This window comes from Panthera uncia, chromosome F2 (assembly GCF_023721935.1).
Source record: "Panthera uncia isolate 11264 chromosome F2, Puncia_PCG_1.0, whole genome shotgun sequence".
In the NCBI taxonomy this organism is placed as follows: domain Eukaryota; kingdom Metazoa; phylum Chordata; class Mammalia; order Carnivora; family Felidae; genus Panthera; species Panthera uncia.
This window is the reverse complement of record NC_064812.1, coordinates 64,658,530-64,683,858: the sequence shown is the minus strand read 5'-3', so window position 1 is coordinate 64,683,858 and position 25,329 is coordinate 64,658,530. Positions and strand designations below refer to the sequence as shown.

The window sequence follows — 25,329 nt, the reverse complement described above, 5'->3', positions numbered from 1 at the left end:
TCAACTAAGAGATAGGAGACATAAAAAAAGAAAAAATCAGAACTGAAGAAAACGGTAACTGAAATGAAAAATATGTAAAGAGAATCAATAGCAGATTAGATGATGTAGAATGGATCAGCAATTTGGAAGACAGGATAGTGGAAGTCACCCAACTGGACCAGCAGAAAGATAAAAGAATTAAAAAAATGATAGTTTAAGATACCTATGGGACAACAGCAAGTATAATAACGTCTGTATTATAAGAGTCCTAGAAGAAGAGAAAGAGGGAGAGAAAATCCATTTGAAGAAATAATAGCCAAAAATTTCCATAACATGGCAAAGAAAATAGACATACAAGTCTAGGAAGTACAGAGAATCCCAAATAAAATGAGCCCAAAGAGACCCACACCAAGACATATTAGAATCAAAATGTGAAACATCAAAGATAAAGAATCATAAAAGCTGCAAGTGAAAAACAACCAGTTATGTATAAGGAAAACCCCACAAGAATATAAGTTGATTTTCAGCAGAAACTTTGCAGACCAGAAGGGAGTGACACAATATAGTCAAAGTGCGGAAATGAAAAAAATTTACAACTGGGAATACTCTATCCAACAAGGTTATCACTCAGAATTGAAGGAACAATAGTTTCCCTGGCAAGCAAAAATGAAAGGAATTGATCACCATTAAAATTGGCTTTACAAGCAATGTTACAGGGACTTCTTTAAATGGGGGGAAAAAGCCATGACTAGAAATAAGAAAATTAATAAAGGAAAAATTTCACCAGAAACAGCATACATAGTAAAGGTAGTAGATCAATCATTTATAAAGCTAGTATGAAGGTTAAAAGACAGAATTGGTTATATCTATGATAATGAGTTAAGAGATACCCAAAAAGATGTAATATATTATGTCACATATACAAAATGTGGAAGGGGGAGTAAAAATTTAGTGTTTTTAGAATATGTTTGAATTTAGGTGACCATCAGCTTAAAATAGACTGCTATAGACTGAGGATATTATATATGAATCTCATGGTAATCACAAGTTAAAAACCTATGATAGATACACAAAAAATAAACATAAAGGAATCCAAAGATAACATTAAAGAAAGTCATCGAATCACCAGGGAAGAGAGGAAAATAAGAACAGAGAAGAACTACCAAAACAACCAGAAACCAAGCAACAAAATGACAATAAATATGTATTTGTCAATAATGACTTTAAATGTAAATGGACTAAATACTCCAATCAAAAAGCATATAGTAACTGGATGCATTAAAAAACAAGACCCATTTCTGTGCTGCCTATAAGAGACTAACTACAGGCCTAAAAAACATACAGACTGAAAGTGAAAGAATGGAAAAAGATATCCCATGCAAAAGGAAGTGAAAATCTGGGGTAGCAATATTTATATCAGACAAAACAGACTTTAAAACAAAGGTTGTAATATGAGCCAAAGAAGGGCATTACCTAATGATAACAAGATTAATTTAACAAGAGGGGATAACACTTGTAAATATCTATGTACTCAACATAGGCGGACCAAAATACATACAGCAAGTACTAACAGAGAGAGAATGACAATAGGATATAATAGCAGCAAACTTTAATACCATACTTATGTCAGTGGATAGATCATCCAGATAGAAAATCAATAAGGAAAATTGGCTTTAAATGACACATTAGACCGGACGGATATATGGATGGACACACACACACACACACACACACACACACACACACACGGAACATTCTATCCAAAAACAGTGGAATACACATTATTTTCAAGCTCACATAGAACACTCACCAGGATAGTTGACATTAGTCTACAAAATGGGTCTCAATGAATTTAAGAAGACTGAAATCATACCAAGCATCATTTCTGATCACAGTAGTATGAAAGTAGAAATCATTCACAAGAGGAATACTGGAAAATAACATAACATGATACTAAACAACCAATGGGTCAATGAAGGAATCACAGAGAAAATAAAAAAAAAAAAATACCTGGGGACAAATGAAAATAGAAACACAATGTTCCAATATATATGGAGCAAACAAAAGCAATTATTTTTATTAATTATAATTTTTAAATGTTTTATTTATTTTTGAGAGAGCATAAGTGGGAGAGGGGCAGAAAGAGAGGGACAGAGGATCTGACGTGGGCTCTGAGCTGACGGCAGCAAGCCCCATGTGGTCATGGGGCTGAGCCGAAGTTGAATGCTCAACTGACTGAGCCACACAGGTGCTCCACAAAAGCAATTCTAAGAGGGAAGTTTATAGTGACACAGGTATACTCCAAGAAACAAGAATAATCTCAAATAAACAATCTAAATTTACATCTACAGAACTAAAAAAAGAAGAAACAAACCTCAAAGTTAATAGAGTGGCAGTAAATAAAACAGAAACAAACAAACAAAACAGAAAAAATTCAATGAAACTAAGAGCTAGTTTTTTGAAAAGATAAAATTTATAAAACTTTAGCCTGACTCATAAAAAAAAAAAGATGGCCTAAATAAATAAAATTGGAAGTGAAAGAGAAGTCACAATGAATATTATAGAAATACAAGGGAGAAGAGGCTACTAGAATAATTATACACCAACAAATGGGACAATCTAGAAGAGATGGATAAAAACCATACAATTTCTAAAAATATATGGTGTTATAAGACTGAAGCAGGAAGAAATAGAAAATGTGAACAAACCAATTACTAGTCATGAAATTGAATCAGTAGTCAAAACCCTCCCAACACACAAAAGTCCAGGACCAGACTGCTTCTACCAGGTGAATTCTACCAAATTTTAAAGAAAAGTTAACATTTATTCTCAAACTATTCCAAAAAATTGAAACTATACAAACTCATTCTATGAGGCCAACATTACCCTGCTGCCAAAATCAGACAAATACATGACAAAAAATAAAATTATAGGCCAATATTCCTAATGAACATAGATGCAAAAATTGTCAACAAAATATTAGCAAACCAGAGTCAACAATACATTAGAAGGAATATACACTATGTTTAAGTGGAATTTATTACAGGGATGCAAGGATGGTTCAATATCCACAAATCAATCAACATGATACACCACATAAACAAAATGAAGAATTAAAATCATGGTTATCTTGGGGTGCCTGGATCGCTCAGTTGGTTAGGCATCCAACTATTGATTTCAGCTCAGGTCATGAACTCACAGTTCGTGAGTTTCAGCCCCATGTTGGGCTCTGTGCTGACAGTGTGGAGTCTGCTTGGGATTCTCTCTCTCTCTGCCCCTCCCCCTCTTTCTCTCTCAAAATAAATAAACTTTACCAAAAAAATCATAATTATCTCAATAGATGATGAAAACCTGTCTCATGACATTAAACATTCATTTATGATAAAAACTCTCAACAAAGTGGGTTGTAGTGGTGACATACCTCAAAAAATAAAATCCATACATGAGAAATCCAGAGATAACATTATACTTAATGGTGGAAAGCTGAAAGCGTTTCCTCTAAGATCAGGAACAAGACAATGATGCCCAATTTTAGCACTTTTATTTAACATACTAGTTGAAATTCTAGCCACAGCAATCTGACAATCAAAAGGAATGAAAATCATCCAAACTGGAAAAGAAGTAAAACACTCACTATATTTGCAGGTTCCATAATACTATATTTAGAAAACCCTAAAATCTCCTCTAAAAATAATTAGAACAAATGGAGTCAGTACAGATGCAGGATAAAAAATTAACATACATAAAAATAGCATTTCTATACATTAATAATGAACAATCAGAGAAATTAAGGAAATGGTCCCATGTACAATTGCATCAAAAAGAACAAAATACCTAGGAAAAATTTAATCAAGGAAATAAAAGACCTATACTCTGAAAACTATAAAGACACCAAAGAAAGATATAGAAGATATCACAAACAAATGGAAAGATAATCTATGCTCATGGATTAGAAGAATTAACATTGGTAAAATATCCATTCCTTTCAAGGCAATATACCGATTTAGTGTAATTCCTATCAAAATTCCAATGACCTTTTTTTGCAGAACTAGAACAAATAATTTTAAAATTTGTATGGAACCATAAAAGACTGGGTAGCCAAAGGAATCTTGAGAAAAAAGAACAAAGCTGAAAGTATCATGCTCCCTGATTTTAGTAAAAGGTGAAAGATTTATGCGATCTAAAGACAAACCAGAGTATCTCCCTGATTTTAAACTATATGACAAAGGTATAGTAATCAAAACAGTGTGGTACTGGCACAAAAAAAAAAAAAAAAAAACATAGATCAACACAATAGAGAGTTCAGAAAAACCCATGCTTATCAATCAGTCTTTGACAGAGGAGGCCAAAATGAACAATGGGAGGAAGACAGTTTCTCCAATACATGTTGTTGGAAAAACTGGACAACTATATGCAAAAGAATGAACTGCTTTCTTGCACCACATATAAACATAAACTCAAAATGGATTAAAGAGTGAAGCGTTGGTGGGATAGTGGTGAGCATCGCTGTCTTCCAAAATAGATTGAAGACTTAAATATAAGACTGGAAACCATAAGTCTTCTAAAAGAAAACGTAGACAGTAAGGTCTTGACATTAGTCTCAGCAATAGTTTTTTGGATTTGTGTCTGTAGACAAAGGTAACAGAAGCAAAAATAAGCATATGGGACTATATCAAGATAAAATTCTTTTGTATAGTGAAGGAAACCATAAACAAAATGAAAAGGTAACCTACTGGATAGGAGAAGATATTTGTAGATATATCTGTGAAGAGGCTAATATCTAAATATACAAAGAACTGACATAACTCAGTACCAGAAAAATCTGATTAAAAACATGGGCAGAGGACCTGAATAGACATTTATCCAAAGAAGACACACAGACGGCCAAAAGGCACATGACAAGTGACTCAACATCATTTAATCATGAGGGAAATACAAATCAAAGCTGTAATATATCACCTCACATCAGTCAGAATGGATATTGTCAAAAAGATAGGAAATAATAAGTGTTGGCCAGAATGTAGAGAAAAAAATGGAACCCTTGTGCTCTCTGACGGGAAAGCAAATTGGTATAGCCACTATGGAAAAGAGTATGGGGGTCCTCAAAAAATTAAAAACAGAAGTACCATAGTTATCCAGCAATTCTGATTTTGGGAATTTATCTGAAGAAAATGAAAACACTAATTTGAATATATATATGCACCACTATGTTCACTGTAGCATTATTTACAACAGGTAAGGTACAGAAATAATCAAAATATCCATTGATAGATGAACGGATAAAGATGTGGTATGTATATTCATATATATAATGAATTATTACTCAGCCATAAACAAGAATGAAACCTTGCCATTTGTAAGAGCATGGATGGAGCTAGAGAGTATTATGCTAAGTGAAGTAAGTTAGGGGAAGACAAATACTGTGTGACTTCATTTCTATTTGGAATATAGAAAACAAAACAAATGAACAAACAAAACAAAGCAGAAACAGACTCATAGATATAGAGAACAATCTGGGGGGGTTCCGGAAGATGGCGGCGTAGGAGGACGCGGGGCTCACAACGCGTCCTGCCGATCACTTAGATTCCACCTACACCTGCCTAAAGAACCCAGAAAACCGCCAGAGGATTAGCAGAAGGGAGTCTCTGGAGTCAAGCGCAGACTAGAGGCCCACGGAAGAGGGTAGGAAGGGCGGCGAGGCGGTGCGCGCTCCACGGACTGGCGGGAGGGAGCCGGGGCGGAGGGGCGGCTCGCCGGCCAAGCGGAGCCCCCGAGCCTGGCTGGCAAAAGCGGAGGGGCCGGACAGACTGTGTTCCGACAGCAAGCGTGACTTAGCGTCTGGGAGGTCATAAGTTAACAGCTCTGCTCGGAAAGCGGGAAGGCTGGAGGACAAAGGGAGGGAGAGCTGCTGAGCCCCCGGACGGCAGAGCTCAGCTTGGCGGGGAACAAAGGCGCCAGCGCCATCTCCCCCGCCCATCCCCCAGCCAAAATCCTAAAGGGAACCAGTTCCTGCCAGGGAACTTGCTCGCTCCGCGCAAACACCCAACTCTGTGCTTCTGCGGAGCCAAACCTCCGGCAGCGGATCTGACTCCCTCCCGCTGCCACAGGGCTCCTCCTGAAGTGGATCACCTAAGGAGAAGCGAGCTAAGCCTGCCCCTCCACCCCCCCGTGCACCTTGCCTACCCACCCCAGCTAATACGCCAGATCCCCAGCAACACAAGCCTGGCAGTGTGCAAGTAGCCCAGACGGGACACGCCACCCCACAGTGAATCCCGCCCCTAGGAGAGGGGAAGAGAAGGCACACACCAGTCTGACTGTGGCCCCAGCAGTGGGCTGGGGGCAGACATCGGGTCGGACTGCGGCCCCGCCCACCAACTCCAGTTATACACCACAGCACAGGGGAAGTGCACTGCAGGTCCTCACCACACCAGGGACTCTCCAAAATGACCAAACGGAAGAATTCCCCTCAGAAGAATCTCCAGGAAATAACAACAGCTAATGAACTGATCAAAAAGGATTTAAATAATATAACAGAAAGTGAATTTAGAATAATAGTCATAAAATTAATCGCTGGGCTTGAAAACAGTATACAGGACAGCAGAGAATCTCTTGCCATAAAGATCGAGGGACTAAGGAACAGTCACGAGGAGTTGAAAAACGCTTTAAACGAAATGCAAAACAAAATGGAAACCACAATGGCTCGGCTTGAAGAGGCAGAGGAGAGAATAGGTGAACTAGAAGATAAAGTTATGGAGAAAGAGGAAGCTGAAAGAAAGAGAGATAAAAAAATCCAGGAGTATGAGGGGAAAATTAGAGAACTAAGTGATACACTAAAAAAAAATAATATACGCATAATTGGTATCCCAGAGGAGGAAGAGAGAGGGAAAGGTGCTGAAGGGGTACTTGAACAAATTATAGCTGAGAACTTCCCTGAACTGGGGAAGGAAAAAGGCATTGAAATCCAAGAGGCACAGAGAACTCCCTTCAGACGTAACTTGAATCGATCCTCTGCACGACATATCATAGTGAAACTGGCAAAATACAAGGATAAAGAGAAAATTCTGAAAGCAGCAAGGGATAAACGTGCCCTCACATATAAAGGGAGACCTATAAGACTCGTGACTGATCTCTCCTTTGAAACTTGGCAGGCCAGAAAGGCTTGGCACGATATCTACAGTGTGCTAAACAGAAAAAATATGCAGCCGAGAATCCTTTATCCAGCAAGTCTGTCATTTAGAATAGAAGGAGAGATAAAGGTCTTCCCAAACAAACAAAAACTGAAGGAATTTGTCACCACGAAACCAGCCCTACAAGAGATCCTAAGGGGGATCCTGTGAGACAAAGTACCAGAGACATCACTACAAACATAAAACATACAGACATCACAATGACTCTAAACCCATATCTTTCTATAATAACACTGAATGTAAATGGATTAAATGCGCCAACTAAAAGACATAGGGTATCAGAATGGATATAGAGAACAATCTGGTTGCTGGCAGAGGGGAGGGGGTGGGGCTGGGGGAAATGGATGAAAAAGGTGAAGGGAATTAAGAGGTACCAACTTCCATGTATAAAATAAATAAGTCATGAGGTTGTAATGTACAGCATAGGGCATATAGTCAATAATGCTGTAACAACTTTGTATGGTGACCAATGGTAGCCAGACTTATGGTGATCACTTTGTAATGTATATAAATGTTGAATCACCATATTGTACACATGAAACTAATATTTCACGTCAACTACACTCCCCTCAAAAGCAAGTTCACCAAAGTGATGACATTTGAGAGGAAAAATAAAAACAAAACCAAACCAGAAAATTCAGTAAGAAAGAGTTCTTCCCACATTTTAGCATTCATTGTCAGCCCTCCCTAAATATCAGAAGAACTATTACAGAAAGTATTTAAACAAGAACATCTGGGAAAAGAGGTAGTAATACCTTAAAGCTACATACTTTATTTTGAAACTTTCATTTTGAAACTGTGATAGTACTGCTTTTGTGGTATGATTACTTGTAGGAGTCAGCAAATAAGAAAGTAAGTTGCCTGGTAGTGTGGTTGGTTCTATATGAGCAGGTACAGGTAGGATTGTTACAGAGAATCAGAGTAATGATAGAAGGTCTTAAAACCGTCATCAAGAATTGAGGCCTAAACTAACTCCAACTGTGTTAACGTCTAAAATGATAGTTGGGTTTTCTGGCAATATGACAGAATTGTGACAGACACTGTGATAAAAGCTCCTGCTAGAAACCCCTCTGAATGTTCAATCAATCAATTTAAATACACATGAGAGTTCTGAAAAATACTCCCACGGGAACAAACATGAAGAGGGGGCTGGAATGACGAGAGCTGAAGCAAAAGCTGCAGCTGTTCTTGGGGTATCTGTTGGCTCAGAGTCTTGTTTCATTCATGTGGTAGAGGCGGGGGATCAGGATTTGGATCTTTAATATGCAGGAAAGGGGAATAAGGCCCAGGCATTCACCTGGGACCTTCAAAGGGTAACACTTTCAATGAAAGTTGCAAAAAAAAGTCTGCCTCCATGGGAAGATACCAAGTTCTACCTGGAGGAAAATGTCTTCCTGGAGAATTCATAATCATATACTCGATATCACATGTAAAGTCAAACTACCTGCATGGTATGAAGTGGCCCAACATCAAAAATAGCACCTGGGAAGCTTCTTCTCCTCTCTTACCATATATTCCCAATTTCCCTGTTGTCTCTGTTGCATAATTGTGGTTAAAATAGTCCCAGTCTTATTATTATTTTGATACCTAAACTATTCTTTGCAACCACACATTGTTTAACTTTTTAACAAAGTGAAATGACCATTCACGACAAGCTGATCCCTAAAAGGTCAGATGTAATGGCTTAAAACAGAGGTCACTGGAGTCAGTCAGACTTGGCTTCTCACTGTGGCTCAACGTGTGTATAATCTGAAGTGAGTTTCCCAATTTCTTAGAACTTTAGTTTCTTCATCAGTTAAATAGGGATAATAATAGCATCTACCAATGAAAGAATAATCTTGAGCACTTAGCACATGCTTGGCTCATAGTGAATCATTAATAAATGTTAGGCATAATAGATATAAATAATAACAATTATATTAAAAACCAGTGAGCAAACCCCATATGATCTAAATTTCTAAATCTCTAGGATTCTATACCCTTAACTTTCTTTATAAGAAACACAACTAAGCATAATGACTTATATTAATAGATTCCCTAATTCTGAGCCAATCTTGCATTATTGGGATAAATCTCACTTGGTCTTTTAATTTTTTATTATTATTTTTTTAATTTTTAGAGAGAAAGAGTATGTATGTGCGAGCAGGAAAGGGGCAGAGGGAGAGAGAGAGAATGCCAAGCAGGCTACATGCAAAACCCTGATGCAGGGCTTGATCCCACGACCCTGGGATCATGACCCGAGACAAAATCAGGAGTTGGACGCTAAATCAACTGAGCCACCCAGGTGCCCCAGCAGTCACGTTTCATTCCCCTCTCTCCCTAGCCCTTGGCAACCACTAATCTACTCTTTGTCGCTATGGATTTACTTATTCTAGACATTTTATGTAAAGAAAATCTATAATATTATTTGTGAATGGGTTACTTCACTTACAATGTTTTAAGTTTTATCCATGTTGCAGCATGTTTCAGTACTTATTCTTTTTATGGCCAAATCATATTCCATTATATGGGTATACCATGCTTAACTATTCATTGCTTGATAGACATTTGAGCTGTTCCCACTTTTTGGCTATTATAAATAGGGCTGTTATAAACATTTGTGTACACATCATTGTATGGATGAATGTTTTCACTTCTCTTAGATATATATGTAGAAGCAGAATTGCTAGGTCATGGGGCAACTCTGTATTTAAAATGTGACTGATTTTAAGCAGTTTTCCATAGTGGCCACATAATTTTACAAGCCTACCAGCAAGTATTAGAATTCCAAATTTTCCATACCCTTACCAACATTTGTTATTGCCCATCTTTTTTATTATAGCCATTGTAGTGGGTGTGACGTGGTACCTTGAAGTGCATTTTCCCGATGGCTAATGATGTTGAGCATCTTTTTATGTGCCTTTTCCCATTTGTATATCTTCTTTAAAGAAATGTCTGTTCAAATCATCTGTGCATTTAAAACCGAGTTGTTTCTTTATTTTTGAGTTGTAAGAGTTATTTTAATATTCTAAATAAAAGGTTCTTATTAGATATATCATTTGCAAATACATTCTCCCATTCTGTAGGTTGTCCTAATAGCAATTTATGTTTAGGCAACACTTGAATTACTCAGGGAAAAAGCTTAGGTATGGATGTCATCCAAACTCTTTACCTCTCTTCTGGATTTATTCCAGTTTGGAAGTAGTGCTCACAACATTCTCTATAAGGAGTGGATAGAGGAAGGAAAAAAAAACCCACAATGCCCAGTAGAGAGTATGTGCTCAATTAACTTTGGCAAATGAATGAATAAAATTTATGTATTTATTCTTGGTTCCTACCACTGTTCTGACTAATTGAATCCTTTTGCTGGATCCACTTTTAGAGCAATGATATTCATTTCATGGCCTGAAGGGGGAGCTATGAGGTATTGAAAAGATGTACCTGTTTCCATGTGGATGCTCTCAGCTGTCTGTCTACTCTACATTAAATGCACTGAAGTGTAACACTGTCATATGGGAGTCAACAGATTTTTCATGGTAAAAGGCAGTTTCATGTTCTACTCTTTAAGTTTGAGACTCATGGGCTTAAGAGAAAGAAACAGCTGTTTTTGTCAGTTCAATGTTGACTCTATAGTGTTTTCAATAGTCCTGGGCATTCTTATGTCATTTATACTGTGATTGTTTATTTGGAGCTTCATTTAGGGACTTCACTTACTTCTAGACTCTCGACCTAAGAGTGGTTCCCTCAGTGAGGTTCACTGTTCCTTGGGCCAGGCAAAAAACTGTGGGGAAATGGTTCTGATGCTGTGAGGGAAGAAGGTCACATCTACCTACTTGTCATATCAGTTGAATTCCCTTGGGACACCTTGGGGGAAGAGATGATCCCAGCCAGGCTGTCTGCATTCCCACATCACTTACAACTATCTATCAATGTCATTTTGCAACTTACATTTGACATAATCCCCTTGTACATCTGGAGTGTGGATTCACAGGAAGAATCATAATGATTCAAAAATGGGAAGAATCAAAGGAATTCTAGTTAGGACTGTGGGTAAAACTAAGAAATCAATGAAGGCATATGTATGAAGGAAACAAGCTGAGTAAAGGAAAAAGAACAATGTTTTTTGTAACTGGATATAAACAAGAGTCTAACTTTACACAGGCAGAGTTGGCTGACCTGCTAGTGTAACTGAGCTTAGCTACCCATCTAGTGCACTCACTCGGATGGGGTGACTGTGGGCATTATTTGTACGACACACATATGTATGCAGATACCTGCCAACTAATGAAATAGGACACACTTGGGGCACCTGAATGGCTCAGTTGGTTAAGCATCTGACTCTTGATTTTGGCTTATGGGTTCTGGTCCCATGTGGGGTTTTGTGCTGACAGGACAGAGTCTGCTTGGGATTCTCTCTCTCCTGCCCCCTCTCTCTGTCCCTCCCCCACTCATGCTCTCTATCAAAATACATAAACTTAAAAAAAAGAAATAGGACACAGTTATGAGCATGCAAAGCTGTCACATCAGAGAGGGGGGAAAAAGAGTTTGTTTGTTTGTTTGTTTGTTTGTTTTAAATAGTGGTCTTAGGGAGTTAATGTGAAAGAGCTTTTTGTCTCAGTCCAGATTGAAGAAAAAATTTTTTCATTGAAACATCCACCAATAATACCATTTTATAGTATTCATGTGATGCTTTTTCTTCTCTCATAAGTGGGAACACTTTTAAGGTTACCTTATGGCTCTTCATAGCAAAATCCTCCTGAAGGAGAGAAGTACTTTAACAAACAATGGTCCTGCGGTTCAGAGGTCAATAGACTGTTCTGCAGTTTTGGGGAGAAGAGATAGGTCACTGATAATTAGATCTCTGTTTGGAACCAGGACTGAATTAGGCATTAAACATATGTAAATTCCCTTAATTCCTGTAAGAATGCTATGAGGTAGGTGTTATTGTTATAAATTGATGGGTAAAAAAAATCACCCTAATCATTGAGTTAATAATGGTAGAATCAAACCATATCTGTCATATTCTAGAGTCATGCTCTTAATTGCCAATTTTAATTGATTAAGGGAGGTTGCCTGGAGAGGATATGTGGAAGGAGTCTAAGACCATGCCCAGTTGCTCTGTCTAACGTGAGTAGGATGGGAGGAGTGGTATCTAATGCAGAACCCAAGGCATCATAGAATGAGTGATTTGGGGGGACAGGCCTCACTTCTAAGGGACTAACAGAATACTTTCTGTTACACAGTGGTCTATTATTTGAGGGAGCTAAGGAAGGACTCTGTGAAAGGAGAGTTCTTTACAACTGTCTTTTTTTTTTTTTTAATAAAGTAGGCTGCGTGCCCAACCTGGAGTTCGAACTTACAACCCTGAGATCAAGAGTCACGTGCTTTACTGACTAAGTCAGTCAGATGCCCCTACAACTGCCTTTTGATAATACGTTTCCGTTTCCGTTCCCTCTCTCCTAGCGAAGGAAACCAGAATGTCACACCCCAAAGTACACCTCTTTGACATACAAATTGTTTTGAGCTAAAGGCAATTAAGCAGCAGCGAATGCAGAGAAAGCTCTCTACCTTGCTCTTTTCTGCCTAAAGAGAGGATATGAATTCTCCTTTCATTGGAGACAGACTCTTATCATCCCAGAGACAGCACCACAAGAATCTGCCAATAAACCCTACTCCGTTAGTTGCCTCCCATAAATTTACCTTCCTACAGCTTGCTGCTTTTGCAAAGCTCAAGGGCTTCCTTCGTCCTGTCATCTCTACAAATTTACTGAAGATGCTATATAAGCCGGAGTTCTAAGTTGCCACTTCCAGTTACCTTTCATGAGTTTTTTTCCCATGTGACATACGCTGCACATGTTAATAAACTGTTTTTCTCTTGCTAATCTGCCTTTTTAACAGCTTCAGCTGGAAACCCAAGGTGAGTAGAGGTAAAGTTTTGCCTCCTCTATACTAGCTATGGCTAATTATCTCCCTCTTCTCCCCCTCTCTAGTAGTACCTACATGCTTCTGAATTTTCCAAGTTTCCTTCCTTAAAATGACATTCTCTCTTTTCTTGAAACGTATTAGTGAAGCATGGAATGTAGCAGAAATATAATTGCCATGTGAGTGATCAATCGATGTATGATAGGTAGATTCTAGACAAGGATTGGTAGTTTTGATTGTCATAGACAGATGAAGGCAGGATCAGAGTAACTCTCTCAATGAAAGGATGAAAACATTTAACCAGAGTTATATTACAAACCACAGTTTCTGTTTTAGTTTCTGAATGTCAAATATTCCTCAGTTTTCTGCTTTTACATCTGTGTTTAAAGTTTCAATTTTCAGGATTGGGTGGAGAGATTTAAATTGTGATATTTGCATAAAAATCACTTTCATTTTCTTTTGTAAAGTATAGCTACCATGTGTATATCTGTGTTTTTCTCTATTAGATTTTCACATAAAGAAAAACATTAGCCTTACACTGGAATCCTAATGGGCTCATCATTTTTGAGAGTGAAAGCTGTAGAAACCTCTGGATCTGAATCCCAGTTAGTTTCCAACTTACCGCACCATTTCACTTTCCAGTTACGATTGGCATCAACTCCACGGCAGCGAAACCTTGAGTTCCTTGACCTTGTTTTTCTCCAAAATCGATCCTAGATGCAATTAAGAAAACAGGTGCAGAAAAGAATACTTAAAAGGCTATCCACATACATTTAGTAGCTGTGAATGAATCACAGCACTGCAGGGAGAGTTCCTTGGGAACAGACAAATCCAGGGAGAAGAAAGAGGACTGAATTAGCAACAGAGACCCAGGTTCATGCTCCAATTTCTGTCACACACTTGTTAGCTTCTCTTGGCCTATTTCTTCACAGGCAAAACTGAATAAGCTGGACTAGTCTAGTGATTTTTCACAATTTCTTTGGAAGGAGAAATCTTTACTTACGTGAAATCTTATGCACAGACAAACATATAAACAGAAGGTTGTTTCTATGATGGGAGAGAGAGTGGAGGTCCCTTTTGTAGTTCTGGAATCATTAGGCTGCCTACCAAGCTTCCTTCCTCTTCTATGACTGTTTTCTATTTATTCCATTTCTCTTTTCAATTGGATAGGCAAAGTGACTTACACTGGTCCAGCTAAAGTGGTATCCATCAACGTTAAATACAGGCATGATATAGAAATACAGATGATTCAACATTTTTCTCATGATTGGGTCACTCCTATATGTTAGAAGAGCCTAAAAGACAAAGGTGATATTTTTCTTACAAACTGATCTCAAATACAGATTTAAAAAAAAATATGAAAATCCTCCCATGGGAAATACCAAATATGCTGGGTTAAAAAGTAAGGAGCTAGGGGTGCCTGGGTGGCTCAGTCAGTTGAGTGTCTGACTTCAGCTCAGGTCATGATCTCATAGCTCATGAGTTCAAGCCCTGGGTCAGGCTTTGTGCTGACAGCTCGGAACCTGGAGCTTTCTTTGGATTCCTTGTCTCCCTCCCTCTCTGCCCTAACCCACTCTCATTCTGTCTCTGTCTCTCTCAAAAATAAATATTAAATTTTTTTAAAAAAATAACAAGCTAATTGAACTGTATATACTCTGTGACATCATATACTTTTTTTTTTCTAATTAAAAAATTTTGTTATTTTTAAAAAGTTTTTATTTAAATTCTAGTTAGTTAACATACAGTGAGATATTAGTTTTAGGTGTACAATACAGTGATTCAACACTTTTAAAAAATTTTTAATTTTGAGAGAGAGAGAGAGAGAGAGAGAGAGTGAGGAAGGGCAGAAAGAGTGAGACACAGAATCTGAAACAGGCTCTAGGCTCTGAGCTGTCAGCACAGAGCCTGATGCAAGGCTCAAACTTGGGAACAGTGAGATCATGACCTACACCAAAGTCAATGCTTAACCAACTGAGCCACCCAGGTGCCCCATGATTCAACACTTTCATACAGCGGCTGATACTCATCACAACAAGTGCCCTCCTTAATCCCCATCACCTGTTTAACACATCCCACACCCACATCATATATTCTTTATTGAGATTTTTGTCCCAAACTTTTTGTTACTTATACATTTTAGCAAAGGTAGGTAAACAGATTAATTGGGTAGCCTCTAACAGTATTTCAGAACTGGCTAAATTTTAGGCTGATGAAGAAAGCAATTATTCAGATATGCTTTTGTATAATCAGTTTTTTTTAAATATTACATTCCATTTTGGACAAAATAATTACCCAAATATTTTGGTGTCCTTACATGATATTTCATAACAAAAGCTATTTATATATGTCACTTAATTGCTTATGTCTAACTGGGACCAGACTCAAGTCTTCAAATTTATTGCACTGACACTGTTCTCTCCTGATTTAAAAAACTTTTTTTTAAATGTTTATATTTGAGAGAGTGACAGAGCCCGAGTGGGGCGGGGGGAAGGGGACAGAGAGAGAGAGAGGGAGGGAGACACAGAATCAGAAGCAGGCTGTAGGCTCTGAGTTGTCAGCACAGAGCCTATGAACCATGAGATCATGACCTGAGCCAAAGTCAGATGTTCAACAGAGTGAGCCACCCAGGCGCCCCACTATAAAAAGTTTAATAAACATTATAACATCTCTATCATTCTTATCATGGCTGTTTTGAAATCTTGCTCTTATGATTGGGTTTTACTTATATTGTGTCTGGCCCCAAGTCTGAAGATTCTGGACTACAGGTTTGGCCTCAAACAAAAAAACCGAATGTGCTAAGAATACAGACATTTTGAAATATTTTTAAAACAATTCTTTTTGGTGCCTATTTGTCCATGTATAGAGTATCTCAGAGAAACGGGAAATTTGAAAATGGCTGTCTCTGGGGAAGGGACTCATGGGAAAGAGAATTACCTTTAATATTTTATCTATTTGGATTGTTTGAATTTTTACCATATTAAAAACACAATTCAAATAAGAGAATTCTTAAATTATGTATATACTGCCTTAGAAAATTTAATACTTAAAACTTCAATTTTTTTTTTTTACATATAGTTAGGATTTCTGAACCCATCATAAACAGCATCTGCATTTATATGATAAGAATACTGTTCAGAGAATAATCCAATATATTAGAAACTATCACTATATTAGAAATAATGAATATAGGGATATGATTAGGAATATAAGAGTTATGGGAATGCAAACTGGTGTAGCCCCTCTGGAAAACAGTGTGGAGATTTCTCAAAAAACTAAAAATAGAACTACCCTATGACCCAGCAATTGCACTACTAGGTATTTATCCAAGGGATACAGGTGTGCTGTTTCGAAGGGACACATGCACCCCCATGTTTATAGCAGTGCTATCAACAATAGCCAAAGTATGGAAAGAGCCCAAATGTCCATTGATTGGTGAATGGATAAATAAGATGTGGTATATATAGACAATGGAGTATTACTTGGCAATCAAAAAGAATGAAATCTTGCCATTTGCAACTATGTGGATGGAACCAGAGGGTATTATGCTGAGTGAAATTAGAGAAAGACAAAAATCCTAGGACTTCACTCATATGAGGACTTTAAGAGACAAAACAGATGAACATAAGGGAAGGGAAACAAAAATAATATAAAAACAGGGAGGGGGACAAAACAAGAGACTCATAAATATGGAGAACAAACTGAGGGTTACGGGAGGGGTTGTGGGAGGGGGGATGGCCTAAATGGGTAAGGGGCACTAAGGAATCTACTCCTGAAATCATTGTTGCACTACATGCTAACTAATTTGGATGTAAATTTAAAAAAATAAAAAAACAAGTTAAAAAAAAGAATATAAAAGTTAAACATTTTTATTGAATATAATTTAAATATTTAGGGGCTTAACACAAGTTGACAAGTGCTAATACAATTTTCTCTTCTCCTTTAAGGCTCAATTATAATTTTTTGGCCACATAACTTTGGTAGAACTTTTATACATGCTTGAATTTCTATTAACTGTCTAATGCTTCAAACCAGAGGAAAATTCCTGGTATATGATTGTTCACATCCTAGAATTTTGATTTCCTCTAATTAATGGAAGTTCCCCAATGCCTGGAAGAAGTCTACTGCTGGGGATGGCAGAGACAGAGCTATATGGTTAGCTACATTCCTTCCATAAGGTTAGGCAGGTGTGGTTTCTGTGCCACACTAGTGAAGAAGAGAGAAGAGATGAAAGGAGAGAGAACTGAGGCAACAAGGCAAGAAAGAAGGTGTAGGAAAAAGTCATGGTAATTTCTCTCCCTCCCTGTCTAGCACTGGGGACTGTAGCTCATTTGTCTCAGTCCAAATGTGGGAAGTCTCACTTTTTCCAAGCATGGGTCATGTTAGCACCTCAGCACCAGACTATGGTAGAGGCCTGAACGGTAACTTTCTCATCTTATTCTGCCTTCTCCTCTTCGAATGCAAGTGCCCATCGTGCTTTTGTATTTAAAAGAATACTAACTTCCTTCTTAAAAATTACATTTTAAGCAAATAAAAAAAGAACAGAGAATATTACATCTATGTGACCAACTACATTTTGCCATATTTAATCTTTATTTTTTATTTTTTTAAAGTTTATATGTTTTGAGAGGGAGACAGTGTGCATGCGAGTGGGGGAGGGGCAGAGAGAGAGAGCGAGAGAGAGAATCCTAAGCAGGCTCCGTGCTGTCAGCATGAGCCCAATGTGGGGGATTGATCCCACAAACTGTGAGATCAGGACCTGAGCCAAAACCAACAGGTGGATGCTTAACTGACTTGCCCAGGCACTCCTATTAAATCTTTTGAAAAGAAGTTGAGATATTACAGAAAAAACTAAAGCTCCCTTTTTATCATACCCTAATCCCATTTTCCCCTCCTCCACCAAAGTAATCACTATTCTAATTTTTATGTTATCATTCCTGTACATGATTTTCTGTTTTGCCATGTATATCTATAGATATACATATATATATATATATATATATATATATATATATATATATTCAGGAACAGTATATAATATTGTATATACTTTGAAATTTCATGCAAATCATTATGTATCAATCTACAGTCTACTTTTCTCCCCAACATTTTTGACACTTGATTTATTCATTTTAACTGCACAGTGGTATGCTATTATAGATAAATCCACAATATATTGATTCCTCATTTTGTTGATGGAGAATTAACTTTCTTTGTTACAATATTGCAATGGACATTCTTGCACATTTCTCCTAGACATGTGTGGATTTTCCTTTTTTTAAATTTAAATTTTCATCAGTTAACATACAGTGCAATATTGGTTTCAGAAGTAGAATTCAGTGATTCATCACTTATATACAATACCCAGCGCTCATCACCAGTGCCCTCCTTAGTACCCATCACCCATCTAGCCCATCTCCCACCCACTTCCTTCCGTCAACCCTCAGTTCTCTAACATTAAGAGACTCTTGTAGTTTCCCTCTCTTCTCTAGCACCCCCTTCCCATAAGCTCATCTGTTTTGTTTCTTAAATTCCACATATAAGTAAAATCATATGGTATTTGTCTTTCTCTGCTTGACTTATTTTGCTTAGCATAACACATTCTAGCTCCATCCATGTCATTGCAAAAGGCAAGATTTCATTATTTTGGATGGCTGAGTAATATTCCATTGTATATACCACATCTTCTTTATCCATCCATCACTTGGTGGATATTTGGGCTCTCTCCATAATTTGGCTACTGTTGATAATGCTGAACATTGGGGAACATGTACCCCTTTGAATCTGTATTATTGTATCTTGTGGGTGAATACCTAATAGCGCAATTGCTGGATTACAGGAACCTCCATACTGTTCTCCAGAGTGGCTTTACCTGTTTGTGTCCCCAACAGCAGAGAAAGAGAGTTACCCTTACTCTGCATATCAGCATCAACATTTGTTGTTTCCTGTGTTGTTAATTTTAGCCATTCTATGGCTGAGGTGATACCTCATTGTAGTTTTATTTTTCCCTGATGATGAGTGATGTTGAACATCTTTTCACGTGTCAGTCATCTGGATGTCTTCTTTGGAAAAGTGTCTATTCTTGTTTTTCTTAACTGGGTTGTTTTTTGGGTGTTAAGTTCTACATAGATTTTGGACACTAACCCTTTATCAGATATGTTATTTGTAAGTATCTTCTCTCATTCTGTAGGCTTTTAGTTTTGTTGATTGTTTCCTTTGCTCTACAGAGGCCTTTTATCTTGATGAAGTCCCAATAGTTCATGTATCTTATTGTTTTTGGTGCAATTGAAAATGAGATTGATTCCCTGATTTTTTTTCTGCTGCTTCATTATTGATGTATAGAAATGCAACAGATACATCCATGTTGATCTCATATCCTGTAGCTTTGCTGAATTCATGTATTACTTCTAGAATTTTTTTGGTGGAGTCTTTTGGCTTTTCTACATACAGTATCATGTCATCTGTGAAAGTTTGACTTCTTCCTTGAAGATTTGGATTCCTTTTATTTCTTTTTGTTGTCTGATTGCTGAGGTTAAGACTTCTCATACTATGTTAGACAGTAATGGTGAGAATGGACATCCTTGTCTTTTTCTTACCATAGAGGAAAGGCTCTAAGTTTTTCCCTGTTGAGGATGATATTAGCTGTGGGCCTTTCATATATGGTCTTTATAACATTGAGGTATGTTCCATTTATCTCTACTTTGTTGAGGGTTTTTATCAAGAAAGGATGCTGTAGTTTGTCAAATTAAAAAAAAATTTTTTTTAATGTACATCCAAGTTAGTTAGCATATAGTGCAACAATGATTTCAGGAGTAGATTCCTTAGTGCCCCTTACCCATTTAGCCCATCCTCCCTCCCACAATCCCTCCCGTAACCCTCAGTTTGTTCTCCATATTTATGAGTCTCTTCTGTTTTGTCCCCCTCCCTGTTTTTATATTATTTTTGTTTCCCTTCCCTTATGTTCATCTGTTTTGTCTCTTAAAATCCTCATATGAGTGAAGTCATATGATTTTTGTGTTTCTCTGACTAATTTCACTTAGCATAATACCCTCCAGTTCCCTCCATGTAGTTGCAAATGGCAAGATTTCATTCTTTTTGATTTCCGAGTAATACTCCTTTGTGTATATGTATGTGTATATATTTCTTTATCCATTTATCCATCAATGGACATTTGAGCTCTTTCCATACTTTGGCTATTGTTGATAGCACTGCTATAAACATTGGGGTGCAAATGTCCCTTTGAAACAGCACATCTGTATCCCTTGGTTAAATACCTAGTACTGCAATTGCTGGGTCATAGGATAGTTCTAATTTTAATTTTTTGAGGAACCTCCATACTGTTTTCCAGAGTGGCTGCACCAGTTTGCATTCCCACCAGCTGTGTAAATGAGATCCTCTTTCCCTGCATCCTTGCCAACATCTGTGGTTGCCGGAGTTGTTAATGTTAACCATTCTGACAGGTGTCAGGTGGTATCTCATTGTGGTTTTGATTTGTATTTCCTGGATGATGAGTGATGTTGAGCATTTTTTCATGTGTCGGTTGGCCCTCTGGATGTCTTCTTTGGAGAAGTGTCTATGTCTTTTGCCCATTTCTTCACTGGATTATTTGTTTTTTGGGTGTTGAATTTGAGAAGTTCTCTACAGATTTTGGATACTAGCCCTTTATGTAATATGTTGTTTGCAAATATCTTCTCCCATTCTGTCAGTTGCCTTTTAGTTTTGCTGTTTCCTTCGTTGTGCACAAGATTTTTATTTTGATGAGGTCCCAGTAGTTCATTTTTGCTTTTGCTTCCCTTGCCTCTGGAGACATGTTGAGTAAGAAGTTGCTGCGGCCAAGGCCAAAGAGGTTTTTGTCTACTTTCTCCTCAAGGATTTTGATGGCTTCCTGTCTTACATTTAGGTCTTTCATCTATTTTATTTTTGTGTATGGTGTAAGAAAGTGGTCCGGGTTCATTTTTCTGCATGTCTCTGTCCAGTTTTCCCAGCTCCATTTACTGAAGAGACTGTTTTTATTCCATCGGATAGTCTTTCTTGCTTTGTCAAAGATTAGTTGGCCATACTTTTGTGGGTCCATTTCTGGGTTGTCTATTCTGTTCCATTGATCTGAGTGTCTATTTTTGTGTCAGTACCATACTGTGTCAAATGTTTTTCTGCATCTATTGACAGGATCATATGATTCTTTTTTTATTATTAATGTGGTATACTGCATTGATTGATTTGTGAATTTTGAACCATCCTTACAGTCCAGGTATAAATCCCACTTGATCATGGTGAATAACTCTTTTAACATAGTGTTGAATTGTTAGTATCTTGAGAATTTTTGCTTCCATGTTCATAAGGGATATTGTCCTGTAATTCTCCTTTTTAGCAGGGTTTTTGGTTTTAGAATCAAGGTAATGCCAGTTTTGTATAATGAGTTTGGAAGTTTTCCCTATTTTTTGGAACAGTTTGAGAAGAATAGGTATTAGCTCTTCTTAAGTATCTGGTAGAATTCTCCTGGGAAGGCATCTGGCCCAGGACTCTTGTCTGTTGGAAGAGTTTTGATTACTGTTTTAACTTCTTTCCTGGTTATGGGTCTGTTCAAATTTTATATTTTTTCCTGTTTCAGTTTTGGTAGTGTGTGAGTTTCTAGGAATGCTATTTCTTCCAGAATGTCCAGTTTGTTGGCATATAATTTTTCATAGTATTCTCTTTGTGTTTCTGTCATGTTGGTTGTGATCTCTCCTCTTTCATTCGTGATTTTATCTATTTGGGTACTTCCTCTTTTCTTCTTGAGAAGTCTGGCTAGGGGTTTATCAATTTTGTTAATTCTTTCAAAAAACCAGCTCTTAGTTTTGTTGGACTGTTCTACTGTTCTTTTGTTTCTATATCATTTATTTCTGCTCTAATCTTTATTATTTCCCTTTTCCTGGCTTTAGGCTTTATTTGCTGTTCCTTTTCTAGCTCCTTTGGGTGTAAAGTTAGGTTGTGTATTTGGGACCTTTCTTGCTTCTTGAGAAAGGCCTGAATTACAATATATTTCTCTCTTAGACTGCCTTTGATGCATCCCAAAGGGTTTGGGCTGTCATGTTTTCACTTCATTTGCATCCAGGTATTTTTTTAAAATTTTCATTCTTCTTTACTAGGATATTGACCTCCATATATTTGAGGGCTTTCCACTTTTCCTCGTGGTTGACTTCAAGTTTCATGGCATTGTGATCTGAAAATATACATGGTATGATCTCAGTCTTTTTGTACCTGTTGAGGGCTGATTTGTGACCCAGTATGTGATCTATTCTGGAGAATGTTCCATATGCACTCAAGAAGAATGTGTATTCTGCTGCTTTAGGATGAAATGTTCTGAATATATTTGTAAATCCATCTGGATTGGTGTGTCATTCAAAGCTTTTTTTTTTCCTTACTGATTTTTTCCTAGGTGGTCTGTCCATTGCTTTAAGTGGGGGGTTTTAACATCCCCTATTATTATTGGATTATCAGTGAGTTATGTTTGTGATTTATTTATTTGGGTGCTTTCAAGTTGGGGGCATATTTATAATGGTTAGACCTTCTTGATAGTTAGACCCCTTAGAGAGTTTATGATAAATCTAGGAATAGATTTTCTGGGCCATGGATTTATACATGCCTTCTGTTTTACTAAATGCTATTTCAAAGTTAGTAAATACTCTCATGTGCAATGAATGAGAGTTCCCATTGCTCTACAACCTTACCAACCTTTGATATTATTAACCTTTTAGTTAAAAAAAAAAATCTAATGGGTTCATGAAATTTTGGCTTCACATTTCTCTCATTTCACATTAAATAAATTGAACTGTGTGTGTACACACACACACACACACACACACGTATGCAATTCTATAAATTGTTCATTTATGCCCATTAAAAAAATTAAACTCTTATTCTCACATTCTGGGTATTAATCCTTTTGTTAAAATGCATCATGAACATCTTCCTTTCTTGTAGCTTATTGGTTCCTATTTTCATCATATCCTTGTTGTACATAAACTTCTTTCACAATTATATGTATACAGTTTTAAGAACTCATCTCTGCCCTATGATCATAAAGACGTTACCCTGTATTTTCTTTAAAAAGTTGTTTTAAAGTTTGTTTTCAAATGTAAGCCTTAAACCTCCTAGAAATAATTTTTTATAGGATGTGAGTTTGGGATTTAGTTTTCTGCTATGGAAGACCAATTGTGCCACTGTACCCATTTGGATGGTTCACTTTTTCTCTAGTGAGTTCATGTTCCACCTCTGTCAAATGTCAGGTTTCATTTGTGCGTGGAATTGCTCTATGTACTTTGGTTTATATTCATTCACCAAAACCACACAATGGTTGATATAGAATCAGGGTCTGATAGGATATGTCTCCTCACATTCTTCAAATTTCCTTGGCTATTTTTGACCCTTCTCCCTTCACACTGATTTGAAATTAAGGTTGAGCACATTAAAGATGTCTGCTCTATGCTGTTTTTTGTCATTAATGAATGTTGAATTTTTGCATGTAATCTTTCTTCTTATATTAACCATAGTTGTTATAATCAATTTTAATTAGTAATTTTCTATTGTTAAATTATCCTTATATTTCTGGGATAAGCTCCTTTGGTTATGATATGTATTATATTAGCTGGATTCAGGTTGCTAATATTTACATCTATATTCCTGAGACCTATAATTTCCTTCCTTCCTTATTTTGTCCTTGTCTGGTTTTGGTATCAGAGTTATATTATTATGGGAGAAAACCATCTAGGCTTAAAGCAGAAATTAAATATTAAAAGAAGACACACAGGGAGGAGTGTATCTTTGCTTTGTTTCATTGGTTTCTGCACATTATCCTTTTCAAATCTGAGTTGAAATCTTAGCTCATTAATTTGGAGACCTTATCCTTTTGTAATATATTTAAAACTACAAATTCCTCTTCAGTACTATGTTACATTCTATATGTTTTAATAGTTTTGTTTCCATTTAGTTGTAAATATTGAAAAATTTCCTTCATTTATTTAAATCACATTTTTAATTTTAAAACAGGCGAGTTTTCCTTAAATCCCATTTTCATAATTTCTAACAACTGCATTACAGTCAGAAAATATGGTCTATATGTATGGACTCTTTAGTATTTCTTGAACCTTGTTTTGTGACCTAGTGTATAGTCAATTTTTGTAAATGTTTCAGTTGGGCTTGAAAAGAATATGCAATCTCTAATTATTGGGAATGGATTCTATATGTGTTTATTAGATTAAATTTGCCACATGGTTTATATCTATATTCTTGCTAAAAATTTGCCTGTTTTCTTAATCACTGAGAATTGTGTTAAAAACATTTTAAATTTGTCATTTTTTTCTTATAATTGTCAAATTTTACTTGAGGTCATTAACATAGACTCATTTTAAAGCTCTTCATATCCAAATTACGTATTAAATAAGAAAGCTGTTTTCTAGTATTCTATTCTGGAGTGGATTTAATTTCCAAGACTAGCCAGAGCGTGTTCTTCTTCTGAGTGTCATTGTATTACATATGCTATATTTGTGATTTTTTATAACTCTCTAAGAATTACAGCTATTCTCCATCTGGTCAAAGCGGGAATGATCACAATGTAATGGCTGTTCAATCCTGAATAGGACAATTGAGAGACCTTCTTGCCTGAGTGCTTTAAGTAATAGGACATAGATCATTTCTCTTTCATGGTTTAGGTGGAGTTTCTAGAAAAAAGATGACCATATGACTATTTCCTATTATCCTAACATATGATAACCATAAAGTAGGGGGTGTGCTCTCTTTTTAATATGTGGGACTCTTTTTGGCGATAAATTTATACCACCCATACACACAGGAAAGGAGATGCCTACTAATCAAGTGCCATCTGGGCTAAGCAAGTTTAATTTCTAGACTACTATTGTTGCTGATGAGGAAGACTAGTAGTTGTGATCTGAAAGGCAGTCACAATGCACCACATGCCTCAGTGTGGCAGTATTTAGGTACTACACTCACCTCACTTCATCAATTTATTTAAAAATACTTTGTCAAAATAGATTTTAATTTGAAAATAAACAGAGAAGTTTTGAATATTATTTTGCTGGGAAAATATGTTTGGTATTAGGTTAGGGAATTTCTCAAAAGTGACAAAGAATGATTTCATATTCACCACTCGCCAAAACTATTTTGGTTTTCCCATAAATATATGCATGTCATATACCAAATTCATCAAATAAACATAAATTTGAAGAAAAATTTCACAACTACTAAAGTCTTTGTATAGTGTGACAAAGTT

At 36.8% G+C, this 25,329-nt stretch overlaps 1 protein-coding gene and 1 long non-coding RNA gene across 5 annotated transcripts in view; one reads left to right on the top strand and one right to left on the bottom strand.

Moving 5' to 3' along the window:
• Positions 1–25,329, bottom strand: part of CPA6 (carboxypeptidase A6) — a 349,273-nt gene that overhangs the window by 58,874 nt on the left and 265,070 nt on the right. For all 3 annotated transcript variants that reach the window (XM_049633669.1, XM_049633668.1, XM_049633670.1), the window contains 2 exons: positions 14,252–14,362; positions 13,690–13,780 (listed from right to left, as the gene is read on the bottom strand). In XM_049633669.1, the coding sequence (XP_049489626.1) occupies positions 13,690–13,780; positions 14,252–14,362 (202 nt within the window). The remainder of the gene's footprint in view (positions 1–13,689; positions 13,781–14,251; positions 14,363–25,329) is intronic.
• The window catches only part of LOC125924854 (uncharacterized), a 101,463-nt gene that overhangs the window by 26,907 nt on the left and 49,227 nt on the right, over positions 1–25,329 (top strand). The window lies entirely within an intron of this gene.